Source organism: Manacus candei, unplaced genomic scaffold (assembly GCF_025592945.1).
Source record: "Manacus candei isolate 608988 ecotype Guabito, Panama unplaced genomic scaffold, ASM2559294v1 h1tg000071l, whole genome shotgun sequence".
NCBI lineage: Eukaryota > Metazoa > Chordata > Aves > Passeriformes > Pipridae > Manacus > Manacus candei.
This window is the reverse complement of record NW_026138119.1, coordinates 2391580-2406018: the sequence shown is the minus strand read 5'-3', so window position 1 is coordinate 2406018 and position 14439 is coordinate 2391580. Positions and strand designations below refer to the sequence as shown.

At 54.1% G+C, this 14439-nt stretch overlaps 1 protein-coding gene across 4 annotated transcripts in view; it reads left to right on the top strand.

Annotated features, from left to right (window-relative positions):
• Window positions 1-4189: 4189 nt before the first annotated feature.
• Window positions 4190-14439, top strand: part of CAMSAP1 (calmodulin regulated spectrin associated protein 1) — a 34678-nt gene continuing 24428 nt past the window's right edge. The window contains exons 1-2 of one of the 4 annotated variants that reach the window (XM_051808075.1): window positions 4190-4381; window positions 12875-13037. In XM_051808075.1, the coding sequence (XP_051664035.1) occupies window positions 4322-4381; window positions 12875-13037 (223 nt within the window). In that variant the 5' untranslated portion in view covers window positions 4190-4321. Of the gene's footprint in view, window positions 4382-12056; window positions 12260-12517; window positions 12541-12874; window positions 13038-14439 lie in introns of those variants that run through there. The other 3 variants (XM_051808076.1, XM_051808078.1, XM_051808079.1) reach the window with 3 other exon arrangements.

The following is a 14439-nucleotide window of genomic DNA, read 5'->3' as shown; positions in this document are numbered from 1 at the left end:
ATGTGATGTAACCAAAATTGCCTTTGGGCTGCTGGAGATCTGGGATTGAGCTGGGAAGAACCTCCGAGCCTTGGCCTTTGTCTGCAGCTGCCTTGGAGGCAACTGATGACGAGTGTAAGTGTGTGAGATTATTTCTCTGAAGCAGACAGGATCTCTAGAGTACATTTGGGGTTTTTTGGGGGTTTGGTTTTTTATTAATCAGCATTTTCCCCCAATGTTTAGGGCAAGGAACCCCCCAGCAGCCTGTTTATGTAGCACAGGTTGCATCAACTGCTGAGGAGTTCAGAGTCATCCCGTGAGAGGTGGGGGATTAGAGTATGAGACATCCAAACCCTGCTTGCTCAGGGCAGGCTGGTGAATGTGGTGTTAAATGCAGGTATTTGTGGTGTCAGGTGGCCCTAACTGAGATTTCCTGTGATGCACAGATCAGCAGCAGGACAATTCAAAGGTCCAGCTCTCCACTAATTTAAAATTAAAACAAAAAAAAAACCCTTAAAGCAGCTCGGGGTGTATCATTAGATAATGGTACTTCTGAACCTAAACTGGTACAGCAGGTCTGGGCAGAAACCCACACCTTAAAAATTAAAAAGTGCTGCTGTGTGAGTGACAGGATGGGCTGTAATTGGCGTGGGGTTTGTCAGCTCTCCGTGTGAAGGGTGGTTTCAGCACAGGGAGGTGTCACTGGGGTTCTCCAGCAGGGATAAGGAGCAAGGCTGCAGCTGCTCCAGCCCAGGAACCACCTCCAGCAAGGCTGAAATCCTGCCATGAAGGGCGGGGAAGGTGAGTCCAGGTTGCACTTGGCTGTGAAAATCAACTTGGTGTTGGCAGGTGAGACATCCCTGACAATGCCAGCGGTGGGGCAAGAGCCATTCCCAGCCCCTCCAGTTTGCCAAAGAAATCAGACTTTCTCCTTCCCTGTGCTCACTCCTTTCCCGTGAATCAATGGTCACAGTCCCACTGCTCCATAAAGAGGAGCAGAATATTGAACAATTACCCATCAGCTCCTCCAACCCTCTGCCTGGGCAGGGTTCCAGCAGTTGCCCAGAGAAACTGTGGCTGCCACATCCCTGGAAGTGTTCATGGGAGCAACCTGGTCTGGTGGAAGGTGTCCCTGCCCGTGGCAGGGGGTGGAATGAGATGAGCTTTAAAGTCCCTCCCAGCCCAAACCATTGTGATTCTGTGGAACAGAAGGAAGCAGCAGATGCTGCCCTTGGGAGTTCCTGGCACGCTCAGGCCAGGCTGCCATCCCCTCGGTGACAATCCCATTGTTCCCTCTGTGCTTGATCATGCCTTTTTTTTTTAAATAGATTTTGTTCTGAGAGGAATTGGCCAAAGGAAGCAGCAGCTCTGGAAGCCGCTGGGGATGATTTGCTAGAGGGTAATTGGGTTGGGGGCAGAATTAATGGAGAAATTCTTTTGTCTTGATATTCAAAACCTTTCACTTCAAATGCGGGACTTGCACTTGTGAACTGGATGTTGCTCCAGTGGTTTGTTTGTGGAAAATGGCTGGAGAGTGGGCAGGGCTGTGGTGTTCATGTGTGAGCTTGGCACGAGTGCCAGTGAGCGTGACCTGAGCCCGGCCCTGTGTATCCAGTGTCACCAGGAATCCAGGCACTGGTGGAGCTGGGGGAGGGACATCAGTAACTCGAGATGTGCTGGACCAGGCCACGCTGGACCAAAATAAACCTGGAGAGGTGACCAGCTCAGTGCCAGGGCTGTAAATCAGATGCCTGGCTGAGGAGCTGGTGCCTGAATACAAGGCCTGAGCTGAGAGCTGCAGTGCCCGGGGCTCCCGGGGGGGTCACTGGTGGCTCTGGGCTCCAGCAGCACACCCGGGTGCTGGGCTGCAGGTGGGATGCAAACCCTGCACTGTGGGGTCCTGCACCCATCCTGTACCCTGGGATGCAGCAGTGCTGCTTCCCTGCTCTGTCACAGGGAAGAGCTGCAGCTCAAGCAGGTTTCGTTACCAATGCCATCAGCAGTTGCATAACGAGCTCTCCCACTCTGGGAAGTGACTGTGTGGAGCTGGGAGCTGGTTCTAGACCAGGGCTTGGGGTGCACAGTGGGAGCAGTGGCTGTGGAGGCTTCACTCCTGCTCCCTGTTGAGGACTGGCTGAGCCTCTGGGGCTGTGCAGGTGTGTGTGGCTGCTGGTGCACCCTGAGACAGAATTATTCATGGCAGACTGGGAGTGCTTATGCATGATGTGGTTTCTTGGCTTTTATGAGCCGTAGCTCGGGCAGAAACCACATTTGTGTTGCATTGAACCTCTGTTTGTCCTCTGAGGAAGGGCTGCTCCACAGGGAATCCGTGCCTGGGAGTCCCAGACCCGCAGCAGCTCCCACACACCTGGAGTTGGGTTGAATTATTTATTGAGCTCCTCCTGGAGCTGCTGTGCAGGACAACCCTCGGAATAGCAGAGCCCCGGGGCTGAGCTGCCCCTGCTGCCTCCAGCCATGCACCCACCTCAACCCCTTCCTGTTGTGAGGGCCAGAGAGGGTGTTGGGACATCTCTCTGGATTTCTTGGCACATGGAATTAGATTTTTCACTCTATTCCCATGTGCTTGCGTGGTCCCAGCGGGGGTGATCCAGGCACTGTGGGCTGCTGGACCTCCACACCCCACACAGCTCCTCTGTGAGCGTGCAAGAAAAGGGAAGTAGTTCAGAGCCTTTAAAATCATCCTTAAAAGGACCCCAGGCAGCTATTTCCACACTGTTGGATTGGTGCTGCAGCATCCCTGCTCCATCTGTGTTTTCCCTGCACAGGAGCTGGTTGCCAGGCTGCCTGTGATGAATCATGGGGTGCTCTGCCTGGACCCCCCTACTCCCTGTTCCCTCACAGACAGTGCCTTCCTCCCCTGCTCCCACATGGGAACACTCACCAAAAAAAGAAAAAATGCACAATCCTCCCCAAAATCTGCGCTCTGGCCTCCGGTGAACCTTCCCCATCCCTCCTCTCCCATTTGCTGCCAATGCAGGCAGGAGCAGGCAGCAGCCCACTCTTCCTGCCAGCCCCCTCTCCCCCTTGCAGCAGCATCATGCCTGGTGCAGCCCAACCCATAACTGGTCTGAGGTGTTTCCATCCAGGTGTCTGGAAGTGGGAGATTTGGAGGTGCAGCTCAGGCCACCACGGGCTTCCCGGGTGCCGTCACTTCCCAAATTCCCGTGGGTTACCATGGGCTGTATTTATAGTTTGCTGGGCTAAAAATAAAAGCCCCAAGTGTTGGGTTCCCCGAGCCCAGCAGGGATGCCCAGGAGCCCCCAGAAGGTTGTCTGATGGGGAGGTGTTGAGTGATGCCCCTGGAGCTGCTCCCATGGGAAGGTTGATAGGAGTTTATTCTTTGGAGATGGTGTAGCTGCTGCACCACTGGCTGACCCAGCGCCGCTCTTGCTCAGCACAGAGCCTCGTGCAGGACTCTCATCCTGCTAAAAATACTTCCTTCTGTCTCCTCGGGCTCAGTCTAAGGGAGGCTGTGAGGGGACAGAGCGGCAGCGCTTCTGGCCGTGGCTGCAGATGGTGGGTGAGGAAGCCCCGCGGGGCCCTGAGCAAACCTGCTGCCAAATCCCTCTGAAAAATGTCTGATGGGAAGCGTTTGTGAGCTGGTCCCAACCCCCTGCGTGTGTGCCCAGCAAACATTCCTCCCTGCTCAGGACTGGTTTCCAAACAAGGTCCCTTTTCTGCTCCCACGACCACAAGTGCAGGGAGCTGCAGGGCAGGTTCCATAGGGATGATGTGCAGGAGCAGCGTGGCTGAAGACAAGGAGCCCAGCACATCCCCCTCCGAGGTGACTCCCCCCCCCTTCACACCCCTGGTACCAAGGGGAAACCAGTCAAAGTAAGTAATTTTAAACTGTTTTTGTTCATCTCGTTCGGTTTTTTGGAACAGAATCCAAGTCCAAGGGCGGGGGGGGAGCAGGACCTTGTCTGCCCGGGGTGTCCCAGCTTTCAGAGCTGGACGGGCTCCAGCATCTCCTCCCCTCCTGACTCCCTGGATCTCCTGCAAAATAACGCCAAGATCCCGGCGAGACGCTGCCCTGGGCGGGGGGAACGGATCTGCACGTTTTCTGTGCACGAAACCCTCCAGCTCTCCCCAACAAAACCGAACCGGGAATATCTGCTCCCGGCATCGCCCTCCAGCCCCCGGCCCCCTCCTCCGCGTCTCTGATGTCACTCAGAAAGGCTCGTGAGTCACCCGCAGTTGCCGTGGTGATTCCAGCGATGCCGAGGAGCGCAGCGCTGCCCCGCTCCCCCCAGCCCTTCCCGGCGAGCGGAGAGGACCGAGCCCCCCGGCGCTGAGCCCCCGGGACGTGCCATGGGCTCCCATGCCACGGGCTGCTGCCAAGAGACCCCCGAGGCTGCGAGGATGCCGACGGCTGCCACCCGTAAGTCAGTGCTGGCAGGGGGTTACGTGTCTGGGGGTCTTTGGGCTGTTGGGGGTTTTACAGCATCCGTGTGTCTCGCCCAGCAGGACAGGCACCCCATGGCCCAGCCCCAGGGATATGGGTGTCCTTTGCATCACCTCCTTCTCCATGTGTTCCTGGCACCCGGGGGTGTTGTCACCCCACTTTCCAGGACTCACTGGGGGTGTTCAGGCTGCTCTCAGCCTGCTCTGAGAGTGTGGGGAGTGAGGGGAGTCTGGGGCAGAGCAGTGCTGGGAGGGCATCAGCCTTGGCACGTGTGGGGATGGGGGTGGTCCAGCACTGCCCTGGGGACCAGGGCCATACAGCCCCACTCATGTGGGCACCATCCATGCCTGATGGCCCAACTGACCAGCACTGTGCCCACTTCAAGGGTCAGGGGGGTCACCCCTGTCACAGCAGGATGGGACCCGTGTTGTGTTTCTCCCCTGGGTGCTGCTCACGGTGCTGTGGCCGCTTTCCTCGCTCACCCCATCCTGCTGTGGGGCCACATCCCGCTCACACGGAGCCACTGGTGTGGCTCCAGCCTCAGCAGGTGCCAAAGCCTTTGGAATGGATTGGGTGGGGGGGATCTGGTGATGCAGGGACCCCTCTGTGCCAAGCTCTGGAGCAGGGAAGGACATTCCGTGTGCCCCTGGGCTTTAGCACCCATGTCTGGAGTGTGGGCACGGGCTGGCAACTGCCCAGCCCTCCCCCCAGGAATCTGTTCCAAGGTCCATCACCTGGAGCTCACTGTCGGTGGATCAGAGATCTGGCATCTCTTGGTTTCCTGCTCAGTGTCTCAGTTTTAGAGTCAAGTCCTTGCTGTCAACAGGACCTGGATGAGCAGGATCGAGGTGTTTGAATTACTCTGACTAATTTGTACGTTAACATATTTCTCTGGCTACAGGTTTAAGAGTGTTGGAGCATGTGCAGGCTGGCCAGGACTCAGAGGGGTGATGAGTGCAGTGTTTGCCTTGGCACCTCTCCACAGGCAGGGCAGGAGGGGACAGGGCTGCCAGGGGAAGGGCTCAGCTGCAGCACAGAGCCGGTAGCAAGGGAACCAGGAGCTGCATCCCACCAGAAGGGCAGGAGCTAAAAATACTGAATGGGAATGAGTCCAAATGCAGTGGGAAGTCACCGCCCACCCCTGCCAGACCCTGCTGTTGTGGAATTAGAGGAGCTTTAATTTGCTTTTGAGGCAGTTTTTGTTCTTTAGGCGCTCTCTGGGTTGAAGCACATCAAAATAACCCGAAGCAAGAGGCAGCGCTGGTCACTCAGCCCAGGGCTGAGAGTTTATATTTATGAAGGAAGAAGCTCTAAAGTGCAGAAATGTCCTCAGAATATCTCCTGTATCATGAGACCATAATGCAAACCTGCCATAGGACAAGGAAAATGCTGGGTCAGGTACATCCCTCCTGTGTCTGGGAGGGATGAGGTGATTTTCCAGGAGCTGGCAGGCAGCGTTTGCCTTTGTGCATCCCCCAGGAGACCTGGAACGAGGCGGTCCCAGATTTGTTCCCACACAACACCTCCCCCTGTGTGATGAATGTCAAACATTTCAGTGCAATAACGATGTTGTAACACCCTTTTGGAAAGGGTTGGCTGAGCTGGCTGTGAATTCCCAAAGGTAACACTTAGCAGAGGTTCAGGATGTTTTTTCAGGATATAACCATGTGATGGCTCATGAGGAGAGGAGAGGAGAGGAGAGGAGAGGAGAGGAGAGGAGAGGAGAGGAGAGGAGAGGAGAGGAGAGGAGAGGAGAGGAGAGGAGAGGAGAGGAGAGGAGAGGAGAGGAGAGGAGAGGAGAGGAGAGGAGAGGAGAGGAGAGGAGAGGAGAGGAGAGGAGAGGAGAGGAGAGGAGAGGAGAGGAGAGGAGAGGAGAGGAGAGGAGAGGAGAGGAGAGGAGAGGAGAGGAGAGGAGAGGGTCGGAGAGGAGAGGGTCGGAGAGGAGAGGAGAGGGTCGGAGAGGAGAGGAGAGGAGAGGAGAGGGTCGGAGAGGAGAGGGTCGGAGAGGAGAGGAGAGGAGAGGAGAGGAGAGGAGAGGAGAGGAGAGGAGAGGAGAGGAGAGGAGAGGAGAGGAGAGGAGAGGAGAGGAGAGGAGAGGAGAGGGGGGCTCTGTGCTGTGTTATCCCTGTGCCAGGGATTTGTGCTGCTCCGCAATCCCAACGGCATCTATTGGGATGATGACACTGAGTATGTTCCATCTTGCCCTGGGCTCCTGCACCTTGCTTAGTCAGGAGCAGGAGACAGATGTTGCGTCTTGGAATTCAATTAGATTTTTATTCTTATTCGTTTATTCTGCCTTTTAGTTACTCGTTGCTTTCCCTTAATGTTTAAGTGGGGAAAAAGTTGGAGATAACTCATTCTCTCTTTGCACAGTTAGGGTTGTGGTAAATATAGTTTTACTCTAAGTGGCCTAAGGAGAAAAATGCACTTTAGAAAGAAATCATCTGGGAAAAGCAAACCAACAGTCCCAACAGAAATCGATTTCTCTCTGAGCACCGCCCAAGTGTGACTGCTGAAGAGGGTTTCATGAATGTAAAGATATATGGACAGATAGAAACACCTAATTTGCTCATTAATTAGATCATGACAACACTCAAAACCCTCTCAGTGCTCACCCAGCTCGTCCCTGGGGTCTCCCTGGTTGAGGTTGCTTGAGGAAGGACAAGGCTTGGTGGGAGGAGTCTTCTGGGAAAACCTGCTGGGCTGTAAATGCTATTGACCCGTTATCCTCCTAAACATAGTCCAGGGACTTTAAAAATAAATAATCTTACAGATAAAGATATCTTACAGGCTAAACCCCCTCCTATTATTAATGCAGGCACTTAAAACCCACCGCCAGCTCCTCCAGAGCTGTAATTGTTGGAGATCTCCGTGGGCCCGGAGCATCCCGCTCCTCCCAGCCGGGGAAGGAAGGTCTGGCTCCCAGCAAAGCAGGGAGAGCTGTCACCCCTCCCTCTGCCAGCTCTTCCCCCTGGCAATAACAGAGTCATTAATTAATGTTTGCACAGCACTTTGAAGATAAGTGTTGAACACAAGTACTCCTTTAGATGCGATGGGGGAAGCCCCTCTCTGTAAGCAGCAGAGCTGCCAGTGCTTCCTGCCTGATACACATCAAACACTCCAAGCGAGGGGAAAAAGAAATAATTCTGAATAACTTGTTGCACTCATCAGCATAATGGCTGTGTCTCATGCACGTTGCCTTTGAAACAGCACGAGTGAAATAGAGTCCTGCAACCTGCCCTTCATTTGTTTTCTTTATTCACATGAAAAATCCTGCTGGTTGCCTGCGGCTCCCCGGTGCACGGGGCCACAGCTCTGCGTGCTCCTGGGGAGCTCCAGGGCTGGAGATAAGGAATTGCTGACAGCGGCATCAGGAGCTGCTCCCGCGGCGCTGGGAACGGCACTGAGGTGACGGTTCCATTGCTAAGAATAATGTCCTGCTCTCTCCTCCTCAGGGTTTGCTCCGTGATGGACTGTCATGGGAAACTATTTTGTACAAGGCAGGAAAAGACATTCTGAGCTGTCGCAGCAGCAGTAGCATGAGGAGGCTGCCAGTCCCCCCCTCGTCCCCCTCATGTGATGGGACCCTGGCTCCTGACAGTCAGGAGATATTTGAAATGTCTTTTGGAGCACATCTCCTTTTCCAGGCAGCCGTGGTACCAGCACTGGCCCCACACTGTGACCTCTGGATGTGCCCAGGCTCTAAGTCGATCCTGACTGGGGATATTAAGTGCTCAGCACGGGGGCAAACGAGGCCCTGAACAACTAAGCACAGGGAAGCAGCTACAGCAGGGTTCAAAATTAGTCCAGGGCTGAAAATAGAGCCCTAAGGAGGGAGCTGCAGGCAGCCAGGGCTCTGGGTGGGCATGAGCTGCTCACTGCTCTACGGGGACCGTCCCCAGCACTCATGGCCATGGTGGAAATTCTGCAAGGATAAGAGGAAAAAAATATCGATTCATTTGACTGTTTTCTCTCACTGCTGGGAGAGCACAGGCAGGAGTTGTTGGGCAAGACTGAAGGTGAAGAACCTTTTTTCAGGTACCACCTGGACTGCTGAGGAGAAGCTGTGGCTGCCACATCCCTGGAAGTGTTCAAGGCCAGGTTGGACGGGGCTTGGAGCAACCTGGGATAGTGGAAGGTGTCCCTGCCCAGGGCAGGGGGTGGAACTGGGTGATCTTTATGGTCCCTTCCAACCCAAACAATCCTAGGAATGGAAGCTCTTTCTTCCTCTTCTTACCCAGGAACTATCTCCACCCTCTAGGATCCCAGGGCACTGCTGGTTTCTATTTTTTCTATTTTTACAGAAGATACTTTTTTTTTACAGTATCAATTTGGATCTGATGTCCTTGGGATGCCAAGCAACTGATATCATTATTCCACATGAAGTCTCCCAATATTCATAAATGAAACATGGTGGAAGAAACTGAAATCCCAGGAACTCATCCAGTATGGGAGAAAACAAGAACACGGGTTCAGCTTCGCTCCCTGTAATAGGTGTCGTGTTTGAATATGGTGATTTCTCACAGGAATTGCCTCCCAGTAATTAATCTCTGAGCTCTGCTGGAAGACGAGTTGTGCAGAGTGTGTCAGTTCACGTGCACTCCCACTCTGAATGCGTAAGGAATCCAGGAGTCTAATAGGGAAATTATTTCATATAGAAAGGCAATGTATTAACATTTTGCAGAAGAAAAGCCTTGGAGCGTGTTTTGTAGTGGAGTACAGAGAGAAACAAGTGGCACACAAATTACAGCTGAATTTGCTGCTACTGAACACGGAAGAGTCATTTGTTTTCTCAGGGAAAAAGCAAACATGCTCAGCAATCCACTGGTGACCCTCCCACTTTAAGTGCAGGCTTTTTATCTGCAGGACAAGTTTGAGGACGCTGGTGTGGGATGATGCCGAGTTCTTGACAAACCACTTCGTCATCACCTGCAAAGTTTCCCCAAAACATCAATTTCAGCTTCCACTTAAGGACACGCAAATGCCCTCACGACCAGAGTTTCAGGGAGTTACTGCAGAGGAAGAGGCAGCAGCACATCCCACACCAGGCTGGAAGAGGTGCAGAAAGGAGAGGAAGGGGGAGAACAAGAGGCAATTCCAAGGTCAGGATCCCACGTGCAGCCTGGGAAAGAAGTGTGTTCTCACCACCAGACTCCCCCCTGTGCTTTTTCTCCACAACGTTTGTTTCCTTGAGCCAAACGTTTCCATTTTTTGTTTTATTCTGAGAGTTTCAGGGATCCAGGTTAACACTGACTTGGTTTCACAGGGGTAGTCTGCCACCTTCGTAGAACGTATTTTGTTTCTGATGAGCGTAACAACTGAATCCATTATTTATCTCAAGGAAAAATATGTCAGAGGAAGAAGTAGGTCAGATTTCTCATGGTTGCACCTTCACCCTCGATACAGGTCACCTGCTCTACGAGTCCAAGGGCTGTTCTGTTCCTGCAGTGGATCTAATGCCCAGTCCACCACGAAAATGAAAACATTCTTCTCAAATATAAGGGGATTTGGATTGGGCCTTAATGCTTAATCTAAAAACAAGAGCAGCTTGTTCTAGTGATAACGCCGTGAAACGACAGCCTCTAACAACCGTGCTGAAAACCAACCCCTTGGAACAGAGATTATAAAACAACCGGCAACTTGTTTGCAAAGACACTTTAATTGCACACAATCCTTTAATGTGGAGGAGTGATAGAGGCTGGAATAACCTTTGAACGCCAGGTTGTATTTCCTGGTGACACAGAGTGCCCTCCCCTTGCACTTTGAGAAGACACGGGGAAATAAACGTGGAATCTTAAGACAGACCCAAATGAATCTTTAATGATTTTGAAATATTTATGTAATCTACCAGTTACATGCAAAAAAAATTAAAATTATGAGAATCATAACAAAATTATGTAGAATAAGGTCAGTCTGCTATGCTGTTGTGCAGCTAAACCTATAATCATGGTTTCAGTAGATAGATATGAAGATAATTCGTCTCTCGGGCACAGGCACTAAAGGCTCGGAGCCCTGTTCAATCATGCAGCTTCACTTTTGCGATGAGCCCTGGAACTCACTTGTCAAGTGAGTTAATCTGCAGGATCCGGTTTTGGTCACGAGCCTGGTGAGCAGTGGTGCCCAAAACTATGTGCAGTTTAGGGCACCACAATACAAGAAAGATCTAAAGCTATTAAACTGTGTCCAAAGGAGGGACATGAGGATGGTGGAGGGGCTGGAGGTGAAGCCGTGTGAGGAGTGGCTGAGGTCACTGGGTCTGTTCAACCCGCAGAAGGGGAGATTTATCTCTGTCTACAACTTCCTCAGCAGGGGACATGGAGAGGCAGCATCAATCTCTTCCTTCTGTGACCAGTGACAGGACTTGAGGGAATGGTTGGAGCTGTGTCAGGGCAGGGTCAGGTTGGATCTCAGCAAAAGGTTCTTCCCCCCAAGGGTGGTTGGGCACTGACCAGGCTCCCCAGGGCAGTGAGCACAGCACCAAGGCTGCCAGAGCTCCAGGAGGGTTTGGACAACACTCTCAGGGACAGAGGGGGATTGTTGAGGTGTCTGTGCAGGGTTAAGAGTTGAACTGGATGATCCTTGTGGGTCCCTTCCAACCCAGCAAAAACCAATCACATATTGTACCTGTCACATATTTCTTGCTCTCTTTGTAGATCATGACATAAAGCAGGGAAAGAAATTCCCTTTTTGCTAAGAAGCACATAAGACATGTAAGCCAGGCTTCAGCCTGGAAACTCTTTGATGTACTTTGGTGGTGAGCAGGTGGTAACTCAACGAGCCTTGAGGGAGATTATTTGTAATAACGTGAAGAAAATTGTTTCTGGTACTTTTTGATCCAAAAGGGGCTGTGGGTGCATCAGGGGCCGTGGGTCCATGAGGGGCCGTGGGTCTATGAGGGGCCCTGGGTCCATGAGCACGGTGGGTCCTTGAGGGGCCATGGGTCTGTGAGGGCCGTGGGTCCATGAGGGGCCCTGGGTCCATGAGGGGCTGTGGGTCCATGAAAGGCCGTGGGTCCATGAAGGGCCGTGGGTCCGTGAGGGGCCGTGGGTCCATGAGAGGCCCTGGGTCCATGAAGGGCCGTGGGTCTGTGAGGGGCCATGGGTCTGTGAGGGGCTGTGGGTCCATGAAGGGCTGTGGGTCTGTGAGGGGCCGTGGGTCCATGAGGGGCCGTGGGTCCGTGAGGGGCCGTGGGTCCATGAAGGGCCATGGGTCTGTGAGGGGCCATGGGTCTGTGAGGGGCTGTGGGTCCATGAAGGGCTGTGGGTCTGTGAGGGGCCGTGGGTCCATGAGGGGCCGTGGGTCCGTGAGGGGCCGTGGGTCCATGAGCACGGCGGGTCCATGAGGGCGGGTCTGCGCTCCCCGCGCGCGCGCGGGCCGGCGCGGTCGCCATGGCAACGGTTGCCCGGCGCGCGCGGGCGGCGGGAGGGCGGCCGTGCCCCGCGAGCGCGCGCGCGCAGCCGCTCCCTCCCCCGCCTTCCCTCCCTCCCTCCCTCCACCCTTCTCTCACCCGCCTCTCTCCCTTTTCCCGCCGAGCGCGCGCGCGCGCGCTCCCGGAGCCGGGAGCGGCGGGAAGGGAGGGGGCGAGCGGCGGGAGAGAGGGAGGGAGAGGGCGCGGGAGCGCGCGCGGGGCGGGAGGCGGGCGCATGCGCGCGCGCGGGCGCGCGCGGCCCCGAGCGCGCTGTGGCAGCCGCGGCCCCTCGGCGGCCGCTCCGTCCCGGCCCTTCCCTTCCCCGCCACCGGCACCGGCGCCGGGCCCGCCGGGCCGGCATCCCCCCCTCCCCGCCCCTGCCCCACCCAGGGCGCCGCGGTGCCCCCGTCCCTCCCCGGGCATGAGGCAGCGGTAGCGCGGCAAAGGTGAGGCGGCGGGGCCTGCAGGCCGCGCGGGGCGGGCGGGGGGAGCGGCGGCGGCGGCGGCGGGGGCTCGGCGGGGCCCTGCGCGGAGCCGGCGCCGGGTGGGCTGCGCCCCCTCCCCGCCTCCCCCGCCCCCGCCGCCGCCTCCTCCTCCCCCTCCGCCCGGGCGGGGCCGGGGATGCGGGAGGGGATGCGGGGAGGGGGCGCCGCTCGGCCCGGCCATGGGCGTGCGGGCGCGGAGCCTCTGCTGCTTCTCCGGGGCTCGGCGGGGGAAGGAGCCGCAGGTGCTGCCCCGCGGGCGGGGAGGGGGCGGCGGTACCTGCGCGCATTGTTCGGGAGAGCCCCATCCTTTATCCCTTCAGCAGGTGACGGGGCTGCGCCTTTCTCCGCCGAGCCGGGCCCTGCCCTTCACACACACACACAAAAAAAGGGATGCTCGTCCCGGGCTCCGATGCCCTTTGATTTCCGAGTGGGTTTTGAATCGCCTCATCAGCCCTCCCGGTGGGAATCCCGAAGGATGCCGGGCCTGTTGTGTGCGGCCCCTCTCCTGCGTGGCCTCGGAATCGACTCGTGTAAATCGGCTCGTGTAAAAGTCGCTGTCTTTTGTTTTTGTTTTAGATGGTGGATGTTGATGTTTGTGCGGGTGGAGATAGCACCAGAAGAAAAATGGATGCTCTGACGGATAGTGCAGTTGAGATTGTCCCCTTGGAGCTCTATGATTCAGCCAGAGCAAAAATAGCTGCTAATCTACAATGGATCTGTGCTAAAGCCTACGGAATAGGTAAGATCACCTCTGTCAGGAGCTCATTCTTGATTTTGTTCTTGCTTTTTCTGTCTCCCCTGCCGTTCCAGGAGTAATTAAATTTGGCTTTGTTTTAAATATCAATAACATGGCAGCCTCGTCTCTTGTTAATGTTATGTGTTTCCTGGTACCTCCAGCAGGAATAACGGGACTGTGTGAGATGCCCTGAATCAGCAAACCTAATGGTGAACGCTCCCAGATGGTGCCTGGGAGGTGCTTTGCCTGCCTCAAAATGTTTAAATCCTTGCTTTAGCTAAGCAGACTTTGTTCCTCAGAGCTTTATGTCACTGCTTGCAGGCCCTGAGTCCCTCCAGGCTGGGAAGGCTTTAGGTGCTTCCTTGTCTAGTCATCTTGGCCAGTGGATGCTGGGACCTTGACACCCTTTGTGTGCTCAGTTAGGACTTTTTATCCCGTCAGATTGTGGGTTTGCCTTCAAGATGAGCTGAAATACAATCCGTTTGTGTTCAGCAGCGTTTTTCTTTTGTGAAAAAGAAATGAATGAGCAGGTGCAGTTTGTGTTCTGTGACATTAAAGAGCAGGTTGTAGGTGACAGAGGAGTTCTCCCTTCCCTCACATTGTCACGAGTCTGTACAGTCTAACGTGGAACAATAAATATTCTTGGAGTATATTTGAAAGCCTTTTCCTGGCAGCTGTTGAAATTTGCTTTTTTCTTTTGAACTAGATCTGTCTCCATGTGCTAGATCCATCTTGAGTTTAAGTAGCTTCATTGTGAACAAATAGGATGGAACACTAGTGGTTGGGGTTTTTTTATCCAGAACAAAACATATAATAAAACCATGTACAGAGTCTTGTTTTGGAAAATGAGGTGGCCCTCTTAATCTAAGTCTAATTCTCCAAACTCATAATATGCTTAATGGATTAGCACTGGCTTACTTGGTGACAAGGCTGAAGAAAAGAGGTCCATTCCTGCCGTTAAATATTAATCCTTGCTGGAATATTTGTCAAAATTATTTTTCTTTTCAAATATTCCCAGCTCTGTCAGTGGCCTCCTCATCTCAGTGACTGTGGGGAAAATAAAATCATGGATTTGTAGTGTTTAATATTAGTGAAGGTATTTCATTACACGCAACAAGAGGCAAAAACCCTCCCCCAGGGATCAGATATCGTTTAAAAATGTGGGAATTTGGGGAGGGTGTCAGCAAAACATTGATAACTTAAAAGAACAGAACGGGCGGGTTTCCCGATGTAAATATTTCTCAGTCGCTGGAATTGTTTGTAACATTGCCTGAAACTTTTTAGCCGTCAGTGATAAAATGGCTCTTGCAGGCCTGGAGATGCACGCTGTGTGTGCTGTGACTTTGTTTCCGAGAGAAGCTGCTCCTGGAGGGAAGGGACTGGCACGGCTCCTGCGCTGCAGTGA